This window comes from Coregonus lavaretus (assembly GCF_964263955.1).
Source record: "Coregonus lavaretus genome assembly, chromosome: 11".
In the NCBI taxonomy this organism is placed as follows: domain Eukaryota; kingdom Metazoa; phylum Chordata; class Actinopteri; order Salmoniformes; family Salmonidae; genus Coregonus; species Coregonus lavaretus.
This window is the reverse complement of record NC_139998.1, coordinates 43,371,045-43,394,024: the sequence shown is the minus strand read 5'-3', so window position 1 is coordinate 43,394,024 and position 22,980 is coordinate 43,371,045. Positions and strand designations below refer to the sequence as shown.

Genomic DNA, 22,980 nt, shown 5'->3' with positions numbered 1-22,980 from the left:
TTGGATTTCATGTAATGGACATACACAAAATAGTCCAAATTGGTGAAGTGAAATGGACTTGTTTCAAAAAATTCTAAAAAATAAATAACGGAAAAGTGGTGCGTACATACAGTGGGGAAAAAAAGTATTTAGTCAGCCACCAATTGTGCAAGTTCTCCCACTTAAAAAGATGAGAGAGGCCTGTAATTTTCATCATAGGTACACGTCAACTATGACAGACAAAATGAGAAAAAAAATTCCAGAAAATCACATTGTAGGATTTTTAATGAATTTATTGGCATATGATGGTGGAAAATAAGTATTTGGTCAATAACAAAAGTTTCTCAATACTTTTGTTATATACCCTTTGTTGGCAATGACACAGGTCAAACGTTTTCTGTAAGTCTTCACAAGGTTTTCACACACTGTTGCTGGTATTTTGGCCCATTCCTCCATGCAGATCTCCTCTAGAGCAGTGATGTTTTGGGGCTGTCGCTGGGCAACACAGACTTTCAACTCCCTCCAAAGATTTTCTATGGGGTTGAGATCTGGAGACTGGCTAGGCCACTCCAGGACCTTGAAATGCTTCTTACGAAGCCACTCCTTCGTTGCCCGGGCGGAGTGTTTGGGATCATTGTCATGCTGAAAGACCCAGCCACGTTTCATCTTCAATGCCCTTGCTGATGGAAGGAGGGTTTCACTCAAAATCTCACGATACATGGCCCCATTCATTCTTTCCTTTACACGGATCAGTCGTCCTGGTCCCTTTGCAGAAAAACAGCCCCAAAGCATGATGTTTCCAACCCCATGCTTCACAGTAGGTATGGTGTTCTTTGGATGCAACTCAGCATTCTTTGTCCTCCAAACATGACGAGTTGAGTTTTTACCAAAAAGTTATATTTTGGTTTCATCTGACCATATGACATTCTCCCAATCCTCTTCTGGATCATCCAAATGCACTTCAGACGGGCCTGGACATGTACTGGCTTAAGCAGGGGGACACGTCTGGCACTGCAGGATTTGAGTCCCTGGCGGCGTAGTGTGTTACTGATGGTAGGCTTTGTTACTTTGTTCCCAGCTCTCTGCAGGTCATTCACTAGGTCCCCCCGTGTGGTTCTGGGATTTTTGCTCACCGTTCTTGTGATCATTTTGACCCCACGGGGTGAGATCTTGCGTGGAGCCCCAGATCGAGGGAGATTATCAGTGGTCTTGTATGTCTTCCATTTCCTAATAATTGCTCCCACAGTTGATTTATTCAAACCAAGCTGCTTACCTATTGCAGATTCAGTCTTCCCAGCCTGGTGCAGGTCTACAATTTTGTTTTTGGTGTCCTTTGACAGCTCTTTGGTCTTGGCCATTGTGGAGTTTGGAGTGTGACTGTTTGAGGTTGTGGACAGGTGTCTTTTATACTGATAACAAGTTCAAACAGGTGCCATTAATACAGGTAACGAGTGGAGGACAGAGGAGCCTCTTAAAGAAGAAGTTACAGGTCTGTGAGAGCCAGAAATCTTGCTTGTTTGTAGGTGACCAAATACTTATTTTCCACCATAATTTGCAAATAAATTCATTAAAAATCCTACAATGGGATTTTCTGGATTTTTTTTTCTCAATTTGTCTGTCATAGTTGACGTGTACCTATGATGAAAATTACAGGCCTCTCTCATCTTTTTAAGTGGGAGAACTTGCACAATTGGTGGCTGACTAAATACTTTTTTTCCCCACTGTATGTATTTACCCCCTTTGCTATGAAGCCCTTAAATAAGATCTGGTGCAACCAATTACCTTCAGAAGTCACATAATTAGTTAAATAAAGTCCAGCTGTGTGCAATCTAAGTGTCACATGATCTGTCACATGATCTCAGTGTATATACACCTGTTCTGAAAGGCCTAAGAGTCTGCAACACCACTAAGAAAGGGGCACCACCAAGCAAGCGGCACCATGAAGACCAAGTAGTTCTCCAAACGGGTCAGGGACAAAGTTGTGGAGAAGTACAGATCAGGGTTGGGTTATAAAACAATATCCGAAACTTTGAACATTCCACGGAGCACCATTAAATCCATTATTAAAAAATTGAAAGAATATGCCAAGAGAGGGCCGCCCACCGAAACTCACGGACCAGGCAAGGAGGGCATTAAACAGAGAGGCAACAAAGAGACCAAAAATAACCCTGAAGGAGCTGCAAAGCTCTACAGCGGAGATTGGAGTATCTGTCCATAGGATCACTTTAAGCCGTACACTCCACAGAGCTGGGCTTTACGGAAGAGTGGCCAGAAAAAAGCCATTGCTTAAAGAAAAAAAATGCTAAAATTAGTAAACACGTTTGGTGTTCACCAAAAGGCATGTGGGAGACTCCCCAAACATATGGAAGAAGGTACTCTGGTCAGATGAGACTAAAATTGAACTTTTTGGCCATCAAGAAAAACGCTATGTCTGGCGCAAAACCAACACTTCTCATCACCCCGATAACACCATCCCCACAGTGAAGCATGGTGGTGGCAGCATCATGCTGTGGGGATGTTTTTCATCGGCAGCGACCGGGAAACTGGTCAGAATTGAAGGAATGATGGATGGCGCTAAATACAGGGAAATTCTTGAGGGAAACCTGTTTCAGTCTTTTAGAGATTTGAGACTGGGACAGAGGTTCACCTTCCAGCAGGACAATTACCCTAAGCATACTGCTAAAGCAACACTCGAGTGGTTTAAGGGGAAACATTTAAATGTCTTGGAATGGCCTAGTCAAAGCCCAGACCTCAATCCAATTGAGAATCTGTGGTATGACTTACAGATTGCTGTACACCAGCAGAACCCATCCAACTTGAAGGAGCTGGAGAAGTTTTGCCTTGAAGAATGGGGAAAAATCCCAGCGGCTAGATGTGCCAAGCTTATAGAGACATACCCCAAGAGATTTGCAGCTGTAATTGCTGCAAAAGGTGGCTCTACAAAGTATTGACTTTGGGGGGGGTGAATAGTTATGCACGCTCAAGTTTTCTGTTTTTTTGTCTTATTTCTTGTTTGTTTCACAAAAAAAAATATTTTGCATCTTCGAAGTGGTAGGCATGTTGTGTAAATCAAATGATACAAACCCCCCAAAAATCCATTGTAATTCCAGGTTGTAAGGCAACAAAATAGGAAAAATGCCAAGGGGGCTGAATACTTTCGCAAGCCACTGTATAATGAGTAATATAATAATGAAGCTCACATTCGAGTTACAGGATGATATGACTGTCATATATTTGCCCACACATTTCACTTGATAGATACGTTATATGGAAATTGGCATACACTGGTTAAAAGACTCTCCAACAACGCAGCAGCTCAACTACATCCCCTCATTCCCTTTTCTCAGGAAGCTATTGATAAAAAAAAGAAGACCATAATTAGATACTGTAAACTTGTCAAACGTACATGTATTTCTAAAAGGATTAGTTAAGAGTGAGAATAGTACCTAGTTGCTTTGCTGCTTAACGACAACAGTCATCAGACGCTGTACCCACTTCTGGCTGGGATTGGCACAAACAGTCTTACGTTTCTTCAGCATGAACCTATAGATAAGAGACACATGGTGGGAGAAAAAGTGTTTTCCATTAGATAATCAGACTCAGTATTGTTTTTTAGATTCACATTCTACGAGGAGAAAAAGAGGAAAACACAATATGTACAAAAATACCACATTTCTCTGTCAACAAGCCATTGCAGGTAACTTGAAGATTTTTCTACCATACCAGTGTCCCAATGACAGACGGACTGTGTAGCTTTGTTGTTGTTTGGGGAGTGGGGACTTATGGACAGAAGGTGCAGAGGTGTTCTAACACACTCACACAACGGCCTTGATGTTGCAGTCTCCATCTGTTTCCTGTATCCTGTAGCTCATCACTTTCCTCTTGGTGTTCTTCTTCATGCCAGCAACGTGCCTCAAACAGCAGTTCCCATAAGAGCCTGACAACAACCAGGGGGAAAGGAAATGGCTACTATTATACTCCTTTTGTGCTTACATTTCTATGTAATAAATTATAATGTACTGACATCACAGGAGGTTGGTTGCACCTTAATTGGGGAGGATGGGTTCGTGGTAGTGGATGGAGTGGAATAAGTGGAATGGTATCAAATACATCAAACACATGGTTTGATGCCATTCCATTCGCTCCATTCCAGACATTATTATGAGTTGTCCTCCCGTCAGCAGCCTCCACTGACTGACATTTCAGTTGCGCATGGTTTGAAATTTGCAGTTGAAGTTGCGAAATAGTACAGTGTGATCATTTTCTGAGAAAACATTTGTGAGTAAATGTATTGCAGATGTGTGCAAGAGAAGACATATCAACAGGACTATTCATACTCACAATTTCTAATAATGCAAATATGAGAACTGCCTGTTAGTGCAGCATAAGCTATGTATATAACTGTTGAACGGGTTGTGAAATCTAGTGCTAGGTGATTTGAGATAATGTTCTGAAAGGAGCGGATCACAGACACAAACATCAGTCAGTGTAAAATTGTCTGGTAAAAAAACATTTGGAGCCGACAGATCTTTCTCTTCTGGACAAAGTATGGACCAGTGGAGGCTTCTAAAAAAACACATTGTATAATGAAACTGACTTTCTACAGAATAATGCTCTCCATTGCGAGAGGTTATTACTCTATCTGCAACAATTCATTAGTGTACAGAATGTGGAGTGGGCTATATGAACAGTTGATTTTTCAACAATAGCTTAATTACAAGAACAAATCAAGACACACAATAGGCTTTAGACTGTTACACCAATTACAGTGAACATAAACGTCATAATAATAATTAGTCTATAGAATTTACAGTGCAATAGAGTTAATGGTGCCTACCTTGAGCCAGGCTGAGGTACATGCATGCCAGGAGCAGGAGAAAGAACAGAGCTTGGAACTTCATGGTGTCACTGCTTCTATGGTCCACTGTAAGAACAGGACAGGATGTAAAGCCTGAGAAACTTTCTCTTTTTAATACCACCACACTGTCAACGGGATGTTTTCCTGACAGGACCACCCCATTTACAATTCTGATATGTTCCAGACCCCAATCCTGACCTCTTGATTACAAACACTTGGATGTCTGGAACTGTTTTGTGCAGCTATGTTGGGTTTGGCAGAAGCTCTGAAAATGTTCTAATAAAACCTATCAGCATGCATTAATCAGATTAACCATAACCTCTGTCTCTTAAGACAGCTGTATCAACTTGTTTCTTTCACCACTTATAAATGCAAAAGTACAGAATGTTTACAGCATAGGCCAAAAGTTAGTTAAATATGAATTTAGAATTAGACAAGCATGTAAACAAGCAATAGGTGTCACGGTTTCGGCCGAGGCTGCTCCTCCTCCTGGTTCGGGCAGGCTTCGGCGGTCGTCGTCCCCGGAGTACTAGCTGCCACCGATCTATGTTTCATGTTCGTTTGGTTTTGTCTTGATGTTGTACACCTGTGTCTTGTTAGTCCTCGTTAGTGTCCTATTTAGTTCTCGTTGTGTGTGTTTGTCTTTGTGTGTGATTGCTCTTCTGTTTCGTGTTGGAGCTACGTACTTCCCTCCAGTGTTTTGGAGAGGTTTTTCGCACATGTTAGTGCGCCGTTTGATTGACGCCTGTGTGCGCCGTTATTTCGCCTTCGGGCTTATTGTGCTTATTTTCTACGTGAATATTGCACTAAAGTCTTTTGGACTGAGCTTCTGCGTCCTGCGCTTGATTCATGCACCACACCCACCTTCAGCACCCCTTGACAATAGGTCAGCATATAAACACACAAGCCTACCAAAAAAGCAGAACATGTTGCAAATAAGCTTCTTAAAACTTACAAAATATCCTTGCAGAAATTACCCCAGTCTTCTCTGTCTTGTTGAGTTCCCTACTGCTTTATAGCTGCCGTTTGATACCTTCTTCACACCTCCACCAACCCTGTTATCTCAATCAGTCACACCTCCTCTCGCATGACAACCACACCTCTCGCATGACAACTGGTAGTACAGTATGTTATACAATTGCTGGGAAGAGGTAGAATTTGAACACTTTGAGCGTCACAATCAAATGCCACTGCAATGCTTTCCTTGGCTTAAGTCCAGTGAAAAGATGAGTGACAAACTGTTGAAGACCCTCACAAACTTCTAAAAATGCACCATTGAGAGCATCCTGTCGGGCTGTATCACCACCTGGTACGGTAATTGGACCGTCCGCAACTGTAGGGCTCTCCAGAGGGTGGTGCGGTCTGCACAATGCATCACCAGGGGCACACTGCCTGCCCTCCAGGAAATCTATAGCACCCAGTGTCACAGGAAGACCAAGAAGATCATCAAGGACTTCAGCCACCCGAGCCACGGCCTGTTCCCCCCGCTACCATCTAGAAGGCGGCGATGGTACAGATGCATCATAGTTGGGACTGAGAGACTGATAAACAGCTTCTATCTCCATGCCAACAGAATGTTTAATAGTCACCACTAGCCGGCCTCCGCCCAGTATCCTGCCCTGAACCTTAGTCAGTATTACTAGCCGGCCTCCGCCCAGTATCCTGCCCTGAACCTTAGTCAGTATTACTAGCCGGCTACCATACAGTACTCTACCCTGCACCTTACGCTGCACCACACTGGTCAATGTAATATATTTACATACTGTTTTACCCACTTCATATGCATATGCTGTATTCTAGTCAAGATGAATCCTATATATCTATTGCAGTACACACCTTTTCTATTTATATACTCTCCATACTGTCTATACACACCATTATATACATATATACACTGAGTGTACAAAACATTAGGAACACCTGCTTTTTCCATCACCTGTTAAATCCACTTCAATCCGTGTAGATGAAGGAGAGGAGACAGATTAAAGAATGATTTTTAAGCCTTGAGACAATTGAAACATGGATTATGTACGTGTGCCATTCAGAGGGTGAATGGGCAAGACAAAAGATTTAAGTGCCTTTGATTAAGGTATGATAGTAGGTGCCAAGTGCACCGGTTTGAGTGTCAAGAACTGCAACGCTGCTGTGTTTTTCACGCTCAACAGTGACCCGTGTAAATCAAGAATGGTCCACCACCCAAAGGACATCCAACCAATTTGACACAACTGTGGGAAGCATTGGAGTCAACATGGGCCAGTATCCCTGTAGAATGCTTTCGACACCTTGTAGAGACCATGCCCCGACGAATTGAGGCTGTTCTGAGGGCAAAAGGCCACTCAATATTAGGAAGGTGTTCCTAATGTTTTGTACACTCATTGTATATATTTATATTCCGGACTCTGACATTGCTCGTTCTGATATTTCTTGATGTCTGTAGCGGGTGATTTGGACGGAGTCAGGCGCAGGAGGAGTAAATCACAGAATAAATGGTTTATTCTGCAAATACAGCGGTACACAGCAATACGTAAAACAACTACAGCGCACTGGAGAAAACAAAACACACAGGTGAAAATCCCGCCGATACAGTACATAAAGCTCCACCGAGCTATCAACACCTCCACATGAAACAATCACACACAAAGACATGGGGGGCAGAGGGAATACTTATACAGGGACTGATGAGGGGATATGAACCAGGTGTGTGTAAAAACAAGACAAAACAAATGGAATGATGAGATGAGGAGCGGCAGTGGCTAGAAGGCCGGTGACGACGAACGCCGAAGCCTGCCCGAACAAGGAAAGGAGGAAGCTTCGGAGGAAGTCGTGACAGTACCCCCCCTTGATGCGCAGCTCCAGCAGCGCACCGACACCGGCCTCGGGGACGGCCAGGAGGACGCGGAGCAGGGCGAGCTGGATGGCGACAGTGGAAATCCCGCAACAGGGAGGGATCGAGGACATCCCTCACCGGGACCCAGCACCGCTCCTCCGGACCGTACTCCTCCCACTCCACGAGGTACTGAAGGCCCCCCACCCGACGCCTCGAATCCAGGATAGAACGGACGGAGTACGCTGGGGCCCCCTCGATGTCCAGAGGGGTGGAGGGACCTCCCGCACCTCAGACTCCTGGAGGGGACCAGCCACCACCGGCCTGAAGGGAAATACGTGAAACGAGGGGTTAATACGGTAATCAGGAGGGAGCAGCAACCTATGCGTAACCTCGTTAACTCTCCTCAGGACTTTGAACGGCCCCCCAAACCACGGGCTCAGCTCCCACGGGCCCAGCTTCCGGCAGGGCAGGCGGAGGGGCAGGTTCCAGGTCGAGAGCCAGACCCGATCACCCGGTACAAAGACCGGGCCTCACTGCGGTGGCGGTAAGCTTTGGCTTTCTGGCGATGCACAGCGCGCTGGAGGTGGACGTGGGCGGCGTTCCACGTCTCCTTCGCGCGCCGACACCAGTAGTCCACCGCAGGAGCTTCGGTCTGGCTCTGATGCCACGGTGCCAGGACCGGCTGATACCCTAAAACACATTGAAATGGAGATAGGTTAGTGGAGGAGTGGCGGAGAGAGTTCTGGGTATATTCGGCCCATGGCAAGAACACCAACCACTCCCCCGGCCGGTCCTGGCAGTAGGACCGCAGGAACCTACCTACATCCTGATTCACCCGTTCCACCTGCCCATTAGATTCGGGGTGAAACCCAGAGGTCAGGCTGACCGAGACCCCCAGACGTACCATGAACGCCTTCCAGACCCTAGACGTAAACTGGGGACCCCGGTCAGACACTATGTCCTCTGGCACCCCATAGTGCCGGAAGATGTGAGTAAACAGGATTTCCGCAGTTTGCAGGGCCGTGGGGAGAACGGGCAGAGGAAGGAGGCGGCAGGCTTTAGAAAAGCGGTCCACAACGACCAGGATGGTGGTGTTACCCTGAGAGGGGGGAAGATCGGTTAGGATGTCAATCGATAAGTGGGACCATGGCCGTTGTGGAACTGGTAAGGGATGTAACTTACCCGCTGGAAGGTGCCTAGGTGCCTTACTCTGGGCGCACACCGAGCAGGAGGAGGCATACACCCTCACGTCCTTAGCCAAGGTAGGCCACCAGTACTTCCCGGTCAGGCAGCGCACTGTACGGCCGATGCCTGGGTGACCAGGGGAGGGGGACGAGTGTGCCCAATAGATAAGACGATCACGGACACTAGACGGCACATACCACAGCCCAGCTGGGCACTGAGGTGGAGATGACTCTGTGCATAATGCCCGCTCTATGTCCGCGTCCATCGCTCACACTACCGGCGCCACAATGCAGGAGGCCGGGAGTATGGGGGTGTTGTCTATGGGCCTCTCCTCTGGGTCGTACAGCCATGACAGTGCGTCTGCCTTCACGTTCTTTGTGCCTGGTATATAGGACAGCGTGAAATCAAACCAGGTGAAGAACAAGGCCCACCTAGCCTGGCGAGGGTTCAGCCTCCTCGCTGCCCGGATGTACTCCAGGTTATGGTGGTCAGTCCAGATGAGGAAAGGGTGTTTCGCCCCCTAGAGCCAGTGCCTCCACGCGGTCAGTGCTCTGACAACAGCCAACAGCTCCTGATCACCAACGTCATAGTTCTGCTCCGCTGGGCTGAGCTTCTTAGAGAAGAAGGCACAGGGGTGGAGCTTGGGTGGCATGCCCGAGCTTTGGGAAAGGACAGCGCCTACCCCTACCTCGGACGCATCCACCTCCACTACGAACGGCAATGATGGATCGGGATGGGCCAGTACCGGGGCTGAGGTGAACAGAGCCCTCAGGTTACTGTAAGCCCTGTCAGCCTCAGCAGACCAGCGGAGCCGGGAAGGCCCACCCTTCAACAAAGAGGTGATGGGAGCTGCAACCTTGCCAAAGCCCCGGATAAACCTTCGATAGTAATTGGCAAAGCCAATGAAGCGCTGCACCTCCTTTACCGTGGTTGGAGTCTGCCAATTACGCACGGCTGAAATGCGGTCTCCCTCCATCTCCACACCTGAGGTGGTGATGTGGTACTGAGGAAGGAGACGGATTGTTGGAAGAACAGACACTTTTCTGCTTTGGCATATAGGTCATGCTCCAACAGTCGGCCCAGCACTCTGCGAACCAGGGACACATGCTCGGCACACGTAGCGGAATACACCAGAATGTCATCGATTGTGACCACCACACCGCGACCAAGCATGTCCCGAAACACCTCGTTCACAAAGGACTGGAAGACTGATGGAGCATTCATCAACCCGTACGGCATCACCAGGTATTCATAATGCCCTGTGGTTGTGCCAAATGCTGTCTTCCATTCGTCCCCCTCCCGGACACGCACAAGGTTGTACGCACTCCTGAGATCTAATTTCGTGAAGAAGTGTGCCCCCATGCATTGATTCGATAACAGAGGAGATGAGGGGTAGAGGGTAACTATAGCGAATGGTAGTTTGATTGAGTGCACGGTAATCAATGCAAGGGCGCAGACCTCCGTCTTTATTCTTCTCGAAAAAGAAACTTGAGGAGGCGGGTGAAGTGGAGGGACGTATGAACCCCTGGCGCAGGGACTCTGAGACGTATTTCTCCATAGCCTCTGTTTCAGCCTGCGACATGGGATATACATGACTCCTGGGAGGCACAGGCTGCATTGGAAGTGGTCGATGAGGGCCCGCTCGTTCCACCCGGACACAGCCGCTAGAGTTCTAAACTCCAGGGCAAAGTCTTGCGCGGTCCTCGTCCCCTGCCTCAGATGGACCAGACGCTCGCCCACCTCTCTTCCTTCGGGGGGATGATCGAAGACTGCCCGGAAGAGGCGAGCAAACTCCCTGTTGTTGTCCAACGCGTCTCCTCCTTCACTCCAGACCGCGTTGGCCCACTCCAGGGCTTTCCCCGAGAGGCAGGAGATGAGGGCGGACACCTTCTCCAGATCCGATGGAGCCGGGCTGATGGTGGTAAACCCTGGCAGCGGGCCGCTGTCCCGTCGTATTCCCTCGGTCAAGACAGGTGAATACCTCTGGGGGCTGGGGTGTGGGTGGCTGGATCCAGTCGCTCAGCTGGTTCCGCATGGTCGGGTCCTCTCCTCTCCAGGCGCTGGACGACCTGGAGAACCCGATCCATCGCTTCGCCCAAGCTGGCTAACATGTTGGAATGCTCCCGGACCCGCTCAACGACTCCAGGCATATTCCCCGCTCCTGCTGACTCCATGCTGTTGGGTGTGTGATTCTGTAGCGGGTGATTTGGATGGAGTAAGGCGCAGGAGGGGTAAATCACCGAATAAATGGTTTATTCTGCTAATACAGCGATACGCAGCAAAACGTAAAACAACTACAGTGCGGTAACAACGGCACACTGGAGAAAACAAAACACACAGGTGAAAATCCCGGCGATTCAGTACATAAAGCTCCACCAAGCTATCGACACCTCCACATGAAACAATCACACACAAAGACATGGGGGGCAGAGGGAATACTTATACAGGGACTGATGAGGGGATATGAACCAGGTGTGTGTAAAAACAAGACAAAACAAATGGAATGATGAGATGAGGAGCGGCAGTGGGTAGAAGGCCGGTGACGACGAATGCCGAAGCTTGCCAGAACAAGGAAAGGAGGCAGCTTCGGAGGAAGTCGTGACAATGTCTTTCTTTTTGTTTTGGGGATATGTGTGTATTGTTTTGTATTGTTAGGTATTACTGCACTGTTGGAGCTAGAAACATAAGCATTTAGCTGCATCTGCGGTAACATTTGCAAAATATGTGTACGCAACCACATTTTTTGGGGGGGGATTAAGCTTTTCGGGAGGGCTTCCATTTCCCTGAGGCCCCTCATTCCTATTGGAGAAGGATCTAAGGTCCAAGGAGCCAGGCCAGCAATCAATGTACAGGACTAGGGCTTGTTTAAGTCATTAACTGTAAAAATCAACTACATCCTTAGAATTAAGAAAATGTGGACCACACGCGACTCCTTAATATCTTTTGTATAACAGCAATGAAAGCACTGTCTGGAAACCCACTGTCTGCAATTGATTGAATACCAGCCTGTGTGTTTATGTAAGATTCAATGCCTGATTTTGACCCAAGCAATTATGTCAAAAGTAGCATCCATTGTTGTTGAAGCTATAGGAGGATGGGCTCATTTTAATGGCTGGAATACAATAAATGGAACGTAGTCAAATATGTGGTTTCCATATGTTTGATACCGTTCCATTAATTATATTCCAGCCATTACAATGAGCCTGTCTTCCTATAGCTCCTCCCACCAGCCTCCTCTGATATAACAATACATAAGGGCTGAGACAAGAAAATTATATTTAGGATGACTTGGGTGGCAGTTTTTTTGTGTTGGTCATCGCTTAGGAAGATTCCTTTGCTTAGGAACTTGTAAAGACTTGCATAATGTTCTGAAATGTAATTGTCCCGGCAGTCTGAATTTAAATCATTTTAGTTGAGACCATTTTCCTTGTAAAAAAAACTATTGCCATACTAGCCACAATGTGACGTCCCTGAACTTGATTCATATTAGATTTGTATAGCATCCCCACAGTCAATTGGGCAGTTGGGAAAATACTTGTACCTCCTATTTGGCAAAGTGTTATTGAGACCAGATGGTATCAGTCAACACAATACAAGTGTAAATATCTTCAAATCAACTTGGAAATGTGTATTTCTTTGATAGTTTTAAGATCTAATTCTCCCAGTCTTCTTTATCTAGTTGTCCTCAACAGTTTGATTCAATGAACCATTTGCATCCATTGAAAAGTTAACACTTTACATATTTTGAAAGTACTGACAAATATCAAACAAACAAACATCACACTGGGAAGAAAATATGTTGCCATCCAATAATGTTGTTGGTATCCTTTTCCCAAAGAATTATGCCCTAATGGCCTTTGAAACTTTAAAAGCTACGCAATATAAAATTATGTAAAATGTGAGAAAAGGCTTAACACTTAACTCCCGTTTGACATATTACTCAACAATGTCTTAGGAAGAAAATGTCCATGAACAAAAGCATGGAGTTTTTTTTTTTTTTTTACCCCATCTCAAGTTTTGGCAGTAACTAGAGGTGTATGAGTTTCTGTTTATTGTGAAACCAAATGTTATGTAAGAAACTGCCAAAGAAATTATGGTAAAAATGTTGAGATAAAACGTAGCATGATCTTGTTACGCTTTTACAAGAAAATGATACATCTTCTTGTCAAAACTATAGGGGTCACAGTCAAGAAAAGCCTAGGCCTACAGTCATGATTTATAACATTCCCTGTAAGATGTACTGTACTTTAGAAGCATAAGCATGCTTTGGTGTTAATCCCAAAGGAAAAAAATACCTAAGATTTATTGTTTCTTCTTTCACTGCAGGATAAGATATATTAGGGAAATTAAGCCTGTCTAGGCTACTTTTCACTGAAGTGGTTGTAACCATAGAAATAAGAATGACTTGATGTTTTATTATAGGCTGTGTTCTATTTTAAACATACATGACAGCTGTACACAAAAATACATGTATTTGCTTTATGTTCATTGCTTTCATAAAAAACACATAAGCATCATGTGAAGGCTGATGGGGACTAGCCTGGCTGACACGACTCGAAGCAGGAGGACTTCGAGTTAGGTAGATGAGGACAGGCCTAGGCTAGAATAAGATGGTAGAGAATAAGTGGTCCTCTGTAGCTCAGCTGGTAGAGCACGGCGCTTGCAACGCCAAGGTAGTGGGTTCGATCCCCGGGACCACCCATACGCAAAAATGTATGCACGCATGACTGTAAGTCGCTTTGGATAAAAGCGTCTGCTAAATGGCATATTATTATTTATTATTAAGATCTTTATAGCATATTATAGCACTATTAGCCCAACTGGTCGAAAGATGGCGCTATTGCTCCTTTTACGTCGTTTCTCATCTTACCTCAGATTTTTTAAGTACATGTATTCAGCTGGTAATACAATAGGGTCCGTCATGGACTGGTTCGTGAATTAAACATCCTCCATTCAGCCTGCAAAGGCGTCAGTTTCCTCCTTAACTCGATTTAATTGCTCGTAGGTTTTAAAAAACTGGGAAAATATGTGTACTACTGTCATAATAAAACACAATTTTTCACTATTATCAAGCATACTTGGCTACTGATGTTTTCGTCATTTGACCATGAATCTTGCATCTTGATGGTCAGGGTATTTATCTTTATTTTTTCGTTATAAAAATAAGATTATACCTGGTTCCAACACCTCTCAGGATCCCTCCCCCTTGACCCATCTTCCTCTACTTTCTTCACTGCCTCAGCATATGACAACTTATGCACTACTCAGTGGTGTAAAGTACTTAAGTAAAAATACTTTAAAGCACTACTTTTTTTATTTGTATTATTTAACCTTTATGTAACCAGGTAAGCCAGTTGAGAACAAGTTCTCATTTACAACTGCGACCTGGCCAAGATAAAGCAAAGAAGTGCGATAAAAACAGCAACACAGAGTTTCATATGGGGTAAACAAAACATAAAGTCAAAAATACAACAGAAAATATATTTGCAGTGTGTGCGAATGTAGTAAATTATGGAGGTAAGGCAATAAATAGGCCATAGTGCAATATAGTTACAATTTCGTATTAACACTGGAATGATAGATGTGCAAAAGATGATGTGCAAATAGAGATACGGGTAGTTTTTGGGGGTATCTGTACTTTACTATTTATCGTTTTGACAACTTTTACTCCACTACATCCCTAAAGAAAATAATGTACTTTTTACTCCATACATTTTCCCTGACACCCAAAAGTATTCGATACATTTTGAATGCTTAGCAGGACATGAACATTGTCCAATTCAAGCACTTAAAGAGAAAATCACTGGCCATCCCTACTGCATCTGATCTGGCGGACTCACTAAACACAAATGCTGTGTTGGTAAATTATGTCTGAGTGTTGGAGTGTGCCCCTGGCTATCCGTAATGGGCACCCCTACAATTAACACATACCACTACTTTCCGCAATTCTACACATTCCTTTGTCTCATGTCCTTCTGCACACTTCTCACACCTAGGAACCTCCCCCCTACACCCAAGTGCTAGTCAGAACTAGGAATCTATGAAATGTCCGACTTGCTAACTGGTTGTAGTTATAGGCTACACGTGCCCCGTTCAACGAATCAGAAAATCGGACATTTCCGAGTTTCCTAGTTCCGACCAGCATGTGAACTCGGCACAAGTCTGATTTTTTATTTATTTATTTCAAGTCGAGTCTCAAGTCACCAAATGTGTGACTCGAGTCCAAGTCATGTGACTGGAGTCCACAATTTTGCTGGGCGCACATGCGCACTAGGCTAATTCAGGATACGGATTGTAGTTTTTATGCCATGATTTCAGGAGCTGGCGGCGAAAAGTTCGACTAAACAATTCAGAGACTGAAACGAATACATCAGATGACAAATGAAATCAGCTGTAACTTTCAATAGTAAAACACAGCTTAAAACGATGTTTGAGAGAACCTGAATACAGAAAATGAATGGTGAAGTCCTTTCCGGACAGCGTAGACTCCTCCGCACCACTCTATTGGTTGATTCGGATTCAATCTCCGACTTCCGACTTCAGTGCGTTCAAGATAACTAGGTATTGTGAAAAAACGAGCTTTGACTGGGAAAATCCTTTTGATCGGTCAACCAACTTGGAATTCCACGTCGTAAACTCAGACTTTCCAACCTGAAAATCACTGAAGTCATGATTTGACATTATTTTTTCCCTCGAGTTCCCAGTTGTCTTGAAAAATGTATGCACTCTAGATAAGAGCGTCTGCTAAGTGACTAAAAATGTAAATCCACTGTATCCCACTGGCTATAGGGTGAATGCACCAATTTGTGAGTCGCTCTGGATAAGAGCGTCTGCTAAATGACGTAAATGTGCCCTTGAGCAAGGCACTTAACCCTAATTGCTCCTGTAAGTCGCTCTGGATAAGAGCGTCTGCTAAATGACTAAAATGTAAATGTAAATGTAAATACTTCCCAAGTGGGAAACTCGGGTATCATCTTTCTACAATGAGTGAGCAAGTCGGACATTTCAAAGTTCCTGACATAACGTGAACGCGGCAAAAATCTGTTGATGTGCCCTTGAGCACGGCACTTAACCCTAAAATGTAAATGTTGTTAATTAAATAGTCCTCTTTGATATCAAGTGTCTTTTTAGCCGCGCTGTAGTAAACATCCCACAACATTGAAAGTCTTGAACGTGCCCAAGACAGCGCGTCATACAAGTCAGACGGACCCAAGTCATATGATCTAGTGCCAGATCACGGAAGCAGAGGAAAACAAAGCATCACTCAACTGCGGTAGTGTATAGTCTGTTGATTTCACGATTAGTTAGTTCAACTAACTATTGTTAAGTAACATTTGATTTACCGTAAATGATTTAGCTGATTTGCCGTAAATGAATATGGCACATTGCTGTTGTAATTCTGGCTTTTTATGGCAGCATATGTTACCTAGCTAATGCAGATTGTTTGGTCAGCAGTACTCCTCATCTGTTCCTCTTTTGCACTTTTAGAGTTCAGCAAGGCCCATGCCCTGAAGATGGCAGATAAGAACTTTCTTTCAGTCTTGGTCATAACACTCTGTACAGTCATTACATGTGGTGAGTTTGCACTTGTTCAACCAAGAAGCTCTGATTTTAAGAGTTGGTAAAAATCTTGCCGCGTTCAAAACAACTGGGAACTCGGAAAATAACGAGCCCTGACTGGGAAAATTCGTTTTAATGGGTCATCCAACTCGGGATTCCAACTCGTGAACTCATGCCGCGTGCGCAAGCTAGTCGGAAATAGGAATCTCGGAAATGGCCTACTTGTTGAACGCTGCACGTGTATAACTACAAGCAGTTAACAAGTTGGATATTTCCGAGTTTCCTAGTTCCGGAAAAATACGAGGTCAAATCATGACGTCAGTGATCTTTAGGTCGGAAAGTCGGAGCTCTATAAAGAGGCCCGAATTTGATGACCGTTCAAATCGATTTTTCCCAGTCGGACCTTCTTTCTAGAGCTTTGACCTGAAGGTCAGTGACGTAATGATTTGACCACATATTTTTCAGAGTTCCCAGTTTTCTTGAAAGCACCATCTGAACCAGTATCTGGCCATAAAGAGAGATAAATATGACGAAATCTCCTCTGACGCCCAGGGTCCTACAATTCAAAATCCCATTAACCAGCTCTGCAAACGTTATAATCAAATTGTATTTCTCAAAATCGCTGAATAGCCTACAACAGATATAGACTTTACCGTGAAATGCTTACCTACGAGCCCTTTTCCAACAATGCAGAGTTCAAAAGTATGGAAAGATTAGCAAATTAAAAACAAAAGGGTTAAGAAAAAGGAAACCCTAACAAAATAACAAGGCTATAAAAGGAGTACCAGTACCGAGTCAATATGCAGGGGTACGAGGTAATATGTACATGTAGGTACGTGTAAAAGTGACTAGTCAATCAGGAAAGGTCTAAATAAAATCAATGATCTTTCGGGATACTGTGCTGCTGGATCAGTAAGCCGAGCTGTGAATGGCAATAATGAGTGAATTTATTGGAGGTGCTGAAGGTGGATTTAGCGCATGCACACTTGGTCAAAAACTATTTTTATTTATACCTTTTTTGGAAGTACATACCATGTGTAATCGCAGTAATGACTATAGTTGTTCTGCGAAACTACATTTTGGTGAGTACCATTTTGACGTTTGCAGAGCTTGTTAATGGGACTTTTGCAGCGTTCATAACAACTGGGAACTCGTAACTCTCCAACTTCCAACTGCAATTCTGACTGCAACTCTGAAAAAAACTAAGTTTTGAACTCTGAAAAATAGTTTTGAACAGTCATTCAACTCGGAATTCCAAGTCGGGAACTCTGGCCTCTTTCTAGAGCTCTGACCTGAAGATCACTGACATCATGATTTGACCTTGTTTTTTTCTCAAAAATCCCAGTTGTCTTGAAAGAACCTTGAAGGATCCTGGGCGTCAGATGAGATCTCGTCATATTCATTGTCTCCTCAAGCCCAGGTACTGTTTCAGGAATGGTTCATTTAGCTAAACAGCCCTATCTGAATACTGCAATATCATATTCCTTCAACAGATGGGAGTGTATCCCTGTCTGCGCCAGCCACTGTAAATCTGGAGGTCAATGGTTCAGCCAATATCACCATAACACCTAGGTAACTTTTCTTATACAGTGAGGGAAAAAAGTATTTAGTCAGCCACCAATTGTGCAAGTTCTCCCACTTAAAAAGATGAGAGAGGCCTGTAACTATGACAGACAAAATGAGAAAATAAAATCCAGAAAATCACATTGTAGGATTTTTTATGAATTTATTTGCAAATTATGGTGGAAAATAAGTATTTGGTCAATAACAAAAGTTTCTCAACACTTTTATATACCCTTTGTTGGCAATGACACAGGTCAAACGTTTTCTGTAAGTCTTCACAAGGTTTTCACACACTGTTGCTGGTATTTTGGCCCATTCCTCCATGCAGATCTCCTCTAGAGCAGTGATGTTTTGGGGCTGTCGCTGGGCAACACGGACTTTCAACTCCCGCCAAAGATTTTCTATGGGGTTGAGATCTGGAGACTGGCTAGGCCACTCCAGGACCTTGAAATGCTTCTTACGAAGCCACTCCCTCGTTGCCCGGGTGGTGTGTTTGGGATCATTGTCATGCTGAAAGACCCAGCCACGTTTCATCTTCAATGCCCTTGCTGATGGAAGGAGGTTTTCACTCAAAATCTCACGATACATGGCCCCATTCATTCTTTCCTTTACACGGATCAGTCGTCCTGGTCCCTTTGCAGAAAAACTGCCCCAAAGCATGATGTTTCCACCCCCATGCTTCACAGTAGGTATGGTGTTCTTTGGATGCAACTCAACATTCTTTGTCCTCCAAACACGACGAGTTGAGTTTTTACCAAAAAGTTCTATTTTGGTTTCATCTGACCATATGACATTCTCCCAATCCTCTTCTGGATCATCCAAATGCACTCTAGCAAACTTCAGACGGGCCTGGACATGTACTGGCTTAAGCAGGGGGACACGTCTGGCACTGCAGGATTTGAGTCCCTGGCGGCGTGGTGTGTTACTGATGGTAGGCTTTGTTACTTTGGTCCCAGCTCTCTGCAGGTCATTCACTAGGTCACCCCGTGTGGTTCTGGGATTTTTGCTCACCTTTCTTGTGATCATTTTGACCCCACGGGGTGAGATCTTGCGTGGAGCCCCAGATCAAGGGAGATTATCAGTGGTCTTGTATGTCTTCCATTTCCTAATAATTGCTCCCACAGTTGATTTCTTCAAACCAAGCTGCTTACCTATTGCAGATTCAGTCTTCCCAGCCTGGTGCAGGTCTACAATTTTGTTTCTGGTGTCCTTTGACAGCTCTTTGGTCTTGGCCATAGTGGAGTTTGGAGTGTGACTGTTTGAGGTTGTGGACAGGTGTCTTTTATACTGATAACAAGTTCAAACAGGTGCCATTAATACAGGTAACGAGTGGAGGACAGAGGAGCCTCTTAAAGAAGTTGTTACAGGTCTGTGAGAGCCAGAAATCGTGCTTGTTTTTAGGTGACCAAATACTTATTTTCCACCATAATTTGCAAATAAATTCATAAAAAATCCTACAATGTGATTTTCAGGATTTGTTTTCTTCTCAATTTGTCTGTCATAGTTGACGTGTACCTATGATGAAAATTACAGGCCTCTCTCATATTTTTAAGTGGGAGAACTTGCACAATTGGTGGCTGACTAAATACTTTTTTCCCCCACTGTATCTGTGCATCTATTGCCAGTTTGTGGCAGTATTCTATGTATGTCTATTTGTTGTGATGTGTGATAATGTGATGCAGTGTTTGGCATTTATTTATTTTTGCAGCTCTCCTCTGAATGTGTCCGCACTCATTTTTTTTAACTTCACTGACTCCTCTGCAAATGTGACCTCAATACTTCAACTGCCTCAGCAGGTATGGTTTTTATACCACTCAAACTCACTGAAAGCATGACCGAAGCACCATGTAATTGATTATTAATGCAATCTGATATCTGAATCTATCATATTTCAATGATCTACAGTAGCCACAGTGTGTAAAACATCAATACTAGTGGCTCTGTTGTAGGGATGAATGCATATTATGTCCAATTGTAACAATTGTTTACACTAACTGTTTTATTTATATGTGCTGTATTTCTGATTTCCAGGTAGAATTGCCTGCAGATGCCACATCAAGCACATTTGAGGTTCATGCAGAACATGTGGGTCAGGTGACAGCCTATTTATACAGCATCAACACTGACATTGCAAGGTGAGCTGTTCTCAGTTTATGTCTCTTAGTGAATTTCAACTCTATCAGAATTTCCCACGTCACATTTCAGACAGATTTTAAACCAACACAATGTACTAAAAGTCTCTTGTTTATGTTTTCCAGCTTTAAGACCAGAATCCGTTTCTTGGTCATTAGAAGCAATATCATCGATATCATTAACCAATTCATTGGTTGGATTTACTTCCTTGCATGGTCTATCTCATTCTACCCTCAAGTATATGAGAACTGGAGAAGAAAAAGGTAGTGCCTCTGAAACTGTCATTAAAAATAAATAAATAAATAATCTCTGCCTTAAATGAGTTAAAGAACATGTGGTCCTCTGTAGCTCAGCTGGTAGAGCACGGCGCTTGTAACGCCAAGGTAGTGGGTTCGATCCCCGGGACCACACATACACGAAAATGTATGCACGCATGACTGTAAGTCGCTTTGGATAAAAGCGTCTGCTAAATGGCATATTATTATTATTATTATTATTATTATTATTATTAACATATGGATTTGATTTCTGACTGTGTCTATTTGACAGTGTGGTGGGGTTGAACTTTGATTTCCTGGCACTCAACTTGACAGGCTTCATTGCCTACAGTGTCTTCAATGTAGGCCTCTTCTGGGTTCCGTACATGAAGGTAAGAGTTCTGCATGCCCTCACTAATAGTGTAACAAATTGAGACAAATCCTAATTTGAGATCTGCACGCACAACTCGGACATCTGTGTCAGTCATGGATTGACACCAATAGGGATTTGTTCAAATATTTAGGTATTCTATGGTCCTATTGACTTGGTTTTTACTCCATAGTTCTGTTATTTATTTTTCAGGAAGAGTTTGTGAAGAAAAATCCAAACGGTGTGAACCCAGTGGATGCCAACGATGTGTTTTTTAGTCTCCATGCAGTTGTGCTGACTCTTGTGTATATCTGTCAGTGTGCAATCTATGAGGTGAGTAACAGAAGACTAGTAAAATGACTTCCTACATGTCCCCCTTGGTTATAGACCAGAGACAGATGTTGGTTGGCAAAATAATGATCAGCTTATGTTTTGATTGTTGGCAAAAATAGATACTTTATGTCTGATCCTTTGATCACACATTTTTGGAAAGGAAAGCATTGTTGTCAAGGCCTCAAATGAACATTGACAGTTAAACGCTTGTTGAAAGTAATGACTGTGTTCCTGTGTTAAAGAGAGGAGGGCAGAAGGTGTCCAAGATTGCTATTGGCCTTCTGGTGGTTGGATGGACATTCGCCCTGGTCACCCTCTTTGTTGCTGTGGCCAATAAGATCACCTGGCTGGAATATCTCTATTATTTCTCCTACATCAAGTTAGGTGTCACCCTCGTCAAATACATCCCACAGGTATGGATTTCACAATATTTGACTGCATATTGAATGGTTTTAGCTTATAGACAATTATAATTTGTTACAATAGATATTGTTGATGCTATTGATTTTCATGATCACCACTACATTGTCTTTCATCAATACACTGTCTGTGTGTACTCAGGCCTACATGAACTACCAAAGACAAAGCACGGACGGGTGGAGCATTGGCAATGTGTTGCTGGACTTCACAGGAGGCAGCTTCAGTCTTATTCAGATGATCCTTCAGTCATATAACAACAGTAAGGCTGCTCACGCCTACCTTGGAGCACTAATGTGCATACACCTCAGTAAAACATAATTAGTCAAAGTGAAAACGACAGTCAAAGGACAGTCCCAACAGTTGAAAATGTGTCTTCAGTTGCAGGCATTTACAATCTCAATTGCAGTCATTCATTGTTTATTTATATAGCTTCTATTTTCATGGGGTTTTCTTTTCAAAATATATATTTTATTACGTTTTTACAATTATTCCTGCACATTAACACAAGAGACAGTGGCACAATTATATAGAAGAATTTCCTTTTCATGCCCATCCACCATTCACCCATCTCTTTCCCTGTGGCTGGGAGAAGAGCAGACAAATCATAAGAAAAAAAGTAATCAACATAAAGAATAACAACAACAAAACCATAAAGAAAGAAAGGGAAAATTAAATTGTTTAAATAATGGTGTTATACATGTTATAATAGTACATTGAAATAGTGATACATTTCAATGTTGTTTTTCAGATTAGTTTCATCAGTCACATATTCTGCCTTACTACATCACATGCTTAATTATTTGATGGTTTATGTCAGGGTTTCATGGAGTGTTTCTATTGTTTCCTAGATGAATGGAAGCTCGTCTTTGGCGATCCCACAAAGGCTGGACTTGGTTTGTTATCCATATTCTTCGATGTGGTGTTCATCATTCAGCACTACTGTCTATACAGGCATAAACCGCATTACGATCCAATGGGTGACCAGAAATAGGCTAATAACCTCTCACTCTCTACCTCTGCCAGTGAAACTGGGGCCAAATTAGTTTCTATAGGACTAATATAAGGTATTTATTCTATGCTGTGTTCCCAGCCATTGAATGGGAAGCTATTTAGGGAAGCTATTTAAACACAGGGCCTTTGCTTAAAAAGCACTTTTTGCAAAATGATTGTTTAGGATAATAGGGATTTATTTTTGTTCCATAATTTGTGAAGAAATTCATAGTTATGGTTTGATTCCATTAAGGGAGGAACTATGTAATCTTTTTGAAAAATGACTGTATAGGCCTATAACTTTTACATCTGTCAAAGCAATCGTTAATTTTATACAATTGTTTATTTTTGTTATTTTGACTTTTCTATATTTGAAAGGTAATTTCTATTTGGAAATGGAAATAGAACATCATGCTTTATTGTCAAATTAGTAAAAGTTTTCCACGAATTAAGTTTTGTGTGATGTTTCATTATGCTTACATTGATTTTATGATGGCGGGGGGAA

At 43.4% G+C, this 22,980-nt stretch overlaps 2 protein-coding genes across 2 annotated transcripts; one reads left to right on the top strand and one right to left on the bottom strand.

Annotated features, from left to right (window-relative positions):
- Positions 1 to 1,661: 1,661 nt before the first annotated feature.
- Positions 1,662 to 5,902, bottom strand: LOC311137372 (C-C motif chemokine 25-like). Its single transcript, XM_084171820.1, has 5 exons — positions 5,793 to 5,902; positions 4,817 to 4,903; positions 3,799 to 3,916; positions 3,426 to 3,522; positions 1,662 to 3,330 (listed from the first exon to the last, which is right to left on the bottom strand). The coding sequence occupies exons 2-4, from the start codon at positions 4,878 to 4,880 to the stop codon at positions 3,426 to 3,428; spliced, it is 279 nt and encodes a 92-aa protein (XP_084027946.1). The 5' UTR covers positions 4,881 to 4,903; positions 5,793 to 5,902; the 3' UTR covers positions 1,662 to 3,330.
- A 10,156-nt stretch (positions 5,903 to 16,058) lies between these two features.
- LOC311137330 (cystinosin-like) lies at positions 16,059 to 22,927 on the top strand. Its single transcript, XM_084171770.1, has 11 exons — positions 16,059 to 16,122; positions 16,338 to 16,424; positions 17,903 to 17,981; positions 19,681 to 19,768; positions 20,004 to 20,107; positions 20,231 to 20,368; positions 20,655 to 20,754; positions 20,946 to 21,065; positions 21,308 to 21,478; positions 21,627 to 21,744; positions 22,334 to 22,927. The coding sequence occupies exons 2-11, from the start codon at positions 16,364 to 16,366 to the stop codon at positions 22,474 to 22,476; spliced, it is 1,122 nt and encodes a 373-aa protein (XP_084027896.1). The 5' UTR covers positions 16,059 to 16,122; positions 16,338 to 16,363; the 3' UTR covers positions 22,477 to 22,927.
- Positions 22,928 to 22,980: the final 53 nt, after the last annotated feature.